Source organism: Rhodamnia argentea, chromosome 6 (assembly GCF_020921035.1).
Source record: "Rhodamnia argentea isolate NSW1041297 chromosome 6, ASM2092103v1, whole genome shotgun sequence".
NCBI classification, from domain to species: Eukaryota; Viridiplantae; Streptophyta; class Magnoliopsida; order Myrtales; family Myrtaceae; genus Rhodamnia; species Rhodamnia argentea.
In genome coordinates this window covers 15346019-15352400 of record NC_063155.1, presented here as the reverse complement: position 1 = coordinate 15352400, position 6382 = coordinate 15346019, and the positions used below count along the sequence as shown (strand labels likewise).

At 42.4% G+C, this 6382-nt stretch overlaps 1 protein-coding gene across 1 annotated transcript; it reads right to left on the bottom strand.

Annotated features, from left to right (window-relative positions):
- Positions 1-203: 203 nt before the first annotated feature.
- On the bottom strand, positions 204-5732 carry LOC115748404 (disease resistance protein L6-like). Its single transcript, XM_030684880.2, has 7 exons — positions 5146-5732; positions 3379-4516; positions 3057-3232; positions 1361-2551; positions 635-812; positions 511-582; positions 204-248 (listed from the first exon to the last, which is right to left on the bottom strand). The coding sequence occupies exons 1-7, from the start codon at positions 5730-5732 to the stop codon at positions 204-206; spliced, it is 3387 nt and encodes a 1128-aa protein (XP_030540740.2).
- Between the last annotated feature and the right edge of the window lie 650 nt (positions 5733-6382).

The following is a 6382-nucleotide window of genomic DNA, read 5'->3' as shown; positions in this document are numbered from 1 at the left end:
CGATCCGCTCGGCATCCATGGTGCCGAGCGGGGGGCGATCCACCGGTGCCCCCGCCGACCAACAAGATGTATTTGCCGAGGCCGGGTGTCGCTCGGCATTATATTGCCGCGAGCGACACCCGATTTGGTAAATAAAAAAAGTCAACACCTGGTTTGGTAATTAGTTTGTTTTTTCCACCTGGTTTGGAAAAAAGCCCCGAATATCATGTGTTCATGTTGACAGTTATTGCAGCACCATACTGCGACTCCTGTGTCATCAGGGAGAAAATCAAATAAGATGAAAGCATGCGTTTCTTTGCTGTGCCAAAGAGATATAATTTCGAAATCAAAGTTAGAACCTAGTACGAGGCATTGCTGCAAATGAGTGAATTAGAGAAATCATACGACTATTCTTACACAAAGGTCATCTTATGTACTCCATCTTTTGACTTTTTCTTAGTACTTTGCTTTTGAACCTGATACATAATTCTACGTGCATAAGAAAAGAGGAATAGATTCAACAGATCGTACCTGCCCGTTTTTAAGTCTGAAGAGGCCAGGCCGTATTATCGAAGCTCTGAGAGAACCTGATGGAGCCGAACCCTTGAGACCATGGAAAACACAACTAAGATACGACCACTAGCCACTCAAGCACCAAAATCCAGAACAACTCAACAACAGCTCTGTTTGCAAAATGGATCCAAGGTGGTAGGAAGTAATTACTTCCCACTGAAGTCGACGAAAGTGAGGACATTGCTGTTCCACACCGCAAATACTTTGGCTTTGCCTCCACGTCCTTGCAGTGCTCCTCACGGTCTGGTCTCTCGTCCGTTCTTCAACATTTCTAAGATAGTGCTCAGTTAACATCCTTATCCAAAGCTCGCGTCTTCGAGGAACTCGCACCATTTCTGAGCTCGAGTTCCAGGGGCGAATTAAGTTTCCAGGAAGAAGTCATTCTTGGTTGAAGATGTAAGTATAATAGAGTAGACGAAGTACAGCAGCTTAAGGGCATTTTCTAGCGTTACAAATAGAGCTAATAATTCAAAAAGATGGAGGTAGGAAATCTCCACATAGTAGCCAATAGTACATTTATCTGGGAAGGTCTTTCTTTGGTAAAGTGAAGCTCTTCCCCTTATATTTTTACGCACCTTGGCCACACTAATATGGATGTCAGTTGATTTGTTTTAAAACCGTCTATGATTGCGCCCCATCCAAATAGTCTCTATGTGTCTCAAGGGAAAACCTTCTCATATATAAGAGAAAAGGACCACGTTGAGCCCAACAATCAATTCTTGTTCAGACTTCCTCACGGACACAACATCATGATTGCAGACTATCTGCTGAACTTATAAAACATGCAACAAAGCCTGAGAGGTGTCACCTTATAATGAAATATTCTAAATTCAAATTTGAGGTGTCACCCCCAAACTCTCCAGCATTGAAGATAGACAACACCTTTAAAGATTCCAAGTGGTTTAGACCTTCCACGCTTCTGAGCTTTGGACAGTTTTCTACTCCAAGGAAATTTAGCCTTTTCAATCTCGATAGGTCTGACATCCTCTCCATGAAACTGCAACGCTCGACCCTTAGGGAGCAAAGGGATCCCAATTCTTCAAGGCCGCGAATCTCGAGTAACGACTTGCAATCTGACAGAAATACGTCTTCCAGATTCTTCATGCGCGACAAATCAACTACTTCTGGGAGGAACTCACACCAGGACATCGTTAAACATCTTAGTCTTTCCATTTCCAACTGAAACAGTGCGTCCAATTTTCTGAACTTGCAGAGCTCCACACTGAGGACCTCCAACTCCGCATCAAATATACCACACAATTCCGGCATTGAACAACCACAAAGTGTCAAGATTGACAAGTTTTTCAAATTGGAAAAATCCGGCGATCGTCTGGTCGCCAGATTTTGAAGTTGTAACTCTCTTAAACTAGATGGGAGCTGGGGGAGGAATTGCATGTTTTCGCAGGACAATGTTAGTTTTTCCAGCTGAGATAGGGTGTTGATGCTAATAGGAAGAGCAGTGACACTCTCCGGCTCATATGACATGTCTTCATAGACATGGGCAACAGTGTCGGAGCCCCATCCCAGGCTAATCAATCTCGGGGGAAGCTCTGGCAACCATTTAAGCTCAGTACATCGTTCTAGATTAAGTGTTTGGAGATTAGAGAGGCGACTCATCATGGCGGGTAATCCGGATATATGTGTGTATGACAAGTCTAGGATCCTCAAATAGAACAGTCTCCCAATTTCCTCAGGAATTTCACCAGTCAAGTTGTCACATTTATGTGCATCTAACTCTTCAAGCTTCTCTACCAGTCCAATCGCACTTGGCAATTTTGCAATCCCCTTTACGTATCTTATCCTAAGTACTTTCAATTGCTTTAGATCACCGATTGAATCAGGTAGGTGACCAATAGTTGTCGATGACAAATCCAACTCAACTAATGATTGTAATTTCCCAACGGAGTCTGGAAGTTCCTTTAATTTCGTACACTCTGATAAATCCAACCGCCTAATTTTCACTAGCTCTTCAATCCAGTATGGCAATTTTCTGATCTGCCTAGGTACATCAAAGGTCAACAGTGAATGCATATTGCCACACGTTTGAAGTTCATATCTCAAATGAGGCATGACAATCTCTGTCAAAGCGTGAAGACATCCTATTTCTTTAGGCAACACTTGAAGAGAAACACAACCCTCCAAGTTCAAAGTAGTGAGGAGCATTAATTTACCAATAGATTGGTCAACTTCAATTAACTCGCGACAGCCTTTAAGAATCAATCTCTCTAAGGACACCTACGAAGATAAATCGGGTATTCTCTTTAAGTGACAACAGTAGCTGAGATCTAGTACTTTTAGTTTACTTGCCTCCTAGAAAATAATTTGATAAAACATATATTAAGAAACGGCCTATAGAAAAAAAAAATTACAAAAGAAACAATATGTTTATGCAAGGAGTGGGGCTTGTATCATACTCTGATTTGGTTCCAGCCATTCCATTCCTCCGAAATAGTGCTCCATGAAAGGTCAAGAACGACTAAATTAGTCGGATGAAAATTTGTTGCCATCTTAAACTGGAGAGAAGATTATTGAAGTCTCCAGCAAGGATGACCCCATCCCCATAAAAGAACCTCGGGTTTCGCAAATTAGCAAATCCATCATGTGCCAGAATTTCTTCATGAAAAGGACGAAATAATGATAACGGAGGCTGTATTAACAGTGCTTCCGTTTTCCTACTCCCCTGGCAATGGAAACACCAAAAAGTCCACATGTGAAGGTCAAAAGCAAACGATTTCAGGCGCTCATAGCAATTTACTTTTTCTTTCGCAAGATTAGTCTTCAACAAATCACTGCAAAATCAATTGTTGGTCCTTTTTTTTTTTAAACCTCTTTACGCTTCATAATGCTCAGAGCTTCCTCGGGATTCCACACTCTGCTACGCTCACAAGGATCGTTGAAATTCTCTTGACGTACGATTTCCCTTCCGAGGTCTCGCACTTGATCATGCATCCAGAAAGTATTGCCGTACTTGATTTTTATCAAGGATGTGAGAACAAGGACTTCAAGGGCATCGTGTGGGTAGTATCCACAGGCATCCCACATGTAGAAAGGATATGTTTTATCCCCATATACGAAGAGACAAGCTATATCCAAAAATACTTGCCTTTGTGCATAATCTAACCTTTCATAAGATATCATCAATTTTCTTTGGACTCCCATGGGAGGAGCTTCTTTTAGCTTCTTCAATGTGTCTACCCATAACGCTTCGGGTTTACTGTTAAGGGATGATCCTGTAATCTCAAGAGCTAAAGGAAGCTTTCCCAAAGTAAGGACAATGTCTTTTGAAAGGGAGACGCGATGATCCGGTGGAGAGTCTCTTCCGAAGGCATGCCTACTGAAAAGCTTAAGAGCATGATCAAATTCCATTTCTCGTACATCGTACATCGAAATGTTTGCAAACTTTTTTACAAGGCCTTCACTTGTTGCTTCTCCCTCAATCGTTAGGACACTTTGGTCCCTAGTGGTTACGATAATCCCGCTACCAGCACCGAACCAATTGCATTTTCCTGCTAAAGTTTTGAATTGCTCTTTCTCATCCACGTCATCTAGAACAATGAGAACTTTTTTTTTTGTAAGTACTCCCTTGTTCATCATGTTGATCCCATCATTCACGTGATCAATTTGGTCGATAGAATGAGAACCAAGGAGTTTGGATAACAATTGTTTTTGCAAATTTACCTGACCATTATTGCCTTTTGCTAATTCCCCAACGTTTGCGAGGAAACAGTGTCGGTCAAAGTTAGAAGATAGTGTGTTGAAGACGACCTTAGCAAGGGTTGTTTTGCCAACACCGCCCATTCCGTGGATTCCCAGATATTGTACACTGTCATATCCCGCATCCAACATTTTGATTATAGCTCCTACACGATCATCAACTCCGACTAGATGTTCAGTCACATTTTCATGTGCAACCTTCAGCTTAACCGAAATCGTTCGAACTACCGAACGTATGAGATTTCCTTGGCTGCCATAAGGTAACAACCATGTTAGGGATAAATTTTATATCGTAAAACTACTCCCAAAGTGACCAAATTACCCTCAGAAGTTGAGGAAATTACGCAAAAAATCTAGACACCGGTACGATTCTAATCTTTGCCCCTTTCCCTCTCTCCGCTCCCCGACTTCAGTCACCATCACCGTAGGCCCTGCCATTACCACATAGCTTTTGACATTCGCTTGCTTTCCTGCTCCGTCACCATCAAGTTCCCTGTGCCGTCGTCCGTTGCGCCCCGTCTCGGCCTCGCCTCAATTCTCGACGTCACGTGGGTCATGGCCTTGCGACCTCCGGGGATGGCGTCATTGGCTTTGGACGGAGAGTGAGAGGAGAGAGAGAGAGAATCAAGATGAGTAGGGCGCGCTACCGCCACAATAGCGCCATTGACCAGAGCTATTGCAGCGACAGCACCGATAGTGCCCGCTATTGGCCACTGCCAGTGAGAGTTGCGCTCTCGCTGCTGCGGTGGCCGATAGCAGTAGTGGCAGTGGCCGCCGACCGCAACTTAAACTATATAGAATGGACTAGATGAATAAGCTATATTTTCACTTGGAAAACGAAATCTACTGATGACAGCTGAAAAGTTTTAAGACGTGTACCCTTGATCTTTCTTCAAGTTCCACCCCTTTAACTTGCCCACCTCGATGAGAGCCTTTTCCCATGACTCAAATTCAGTGCACCAAATCTTCTGGCGCTTCGAAAGAGCTTGGCTATACAAGTCTGTTTTGAGTTTGACATCTTCAGGCTCCACGTCCAAGAAGATGGGTAGGATCTCTTTGTTCCCATTTGATTTCGAGGTGCACTCGACCATATGTGCAAGCTCTCGGAGGCACCAATGACTCGAAGCATAATTCTTGGAGAATATGGGAATGTAGATCTTGGAGTTCTCAATTGCTTGTAGAAGTTCACCACCAATTTCCTTTCCGACATGGAGGGATTCATTGTCCCTAAAGACAATAATCCCGGCCTCAACCATGTCATGGTAAAGACAATCAGTGAATCCATAACGGGTGTCTGCTCCCCGAAAGCTTAGAAAAACCTCGTACGAAGATCCGGATGATGGCCGTGAACTCGTCCCTTTCTCCATTGTAGGATCTCTAAACACAACAGTTATCAAAACCTCTTTTTCTCTCAGGAAAGTTATTTTCTGGGGGTGTGCTTGAATCTGAGCGTGGGCTCTCAACATAATAACCTCTCAGTCTCTGGCGTCATGGGGGTAGGGGAAAAGGCGCTCGACTTCCAATATTACTTCAGTCAATACAGTCAACACCTCTCTCTCTCTCTCTCTTGTTTGTCCTTGATGCACCTTCATGTGTATCTTGTCTACTTTGCGTCGGTTTGGCCACCAAATTTGCCAAATCGATACGAAAATGCGAACTTTATTTAAAAACACATCACTATTTAAGCAAAATACATGACTATGTTTTAAGTGAAGAGCCTTATGTCTCATTGGAATTAATGTAAGTACTAGATTAAGATTAATTTAATTATTAAAATCAAGATTATCACGGACGCGTCATAATCTTAACCTTGCTTTATACAGTGCCGGTGTTACCAATAAAAGCAGTTTAAGTAACATAAGAGACTGAAAACAGTCATTCGCATTATTACATAAGTTACAAAATAATGTGACAGAATTGGAATGCTTGACCGTGCCCTACCTTTCAAAATGATACTTTATAGTATATAGAACTAGATCCCAAAGAAATAAATCCCAACCAACTATGGACTGATATATGATATCACAAATTTGAATATAACGACGTTCATATAAAAAGTGCCGATAATATCCCGAACATATGGAGATTCGACAAACCTAGGAATCTATCAAACAAG

What these genes read in the sequence shown, in the direction of transcription:
- LOC115748404 (XM_030684880.2), bottom strand. Translation starts at nt 5,732, where the DNA reads ATGTTGAGAGCCCACGCTCAGATTCAAGCACACCCCCAGAAAATAACT. An exon ending in AACTTGAAGAAAGATCAAGG is followed by an intron (nt 4,517 to 5,145) that starts GTACACGTCTTA and finishes ACCTTATGGCAG; the next exon opens with CCAAGGAAATCTCATACGTT. An exon ending in TTAGAATATTTCATTATAAG is followed by an intron (nt 813 to 1,360) that starts GTGACACCTCTC and finishes GAAATGTTGAAG; the next exon opens with AACGGACGAGAGACCAGACC.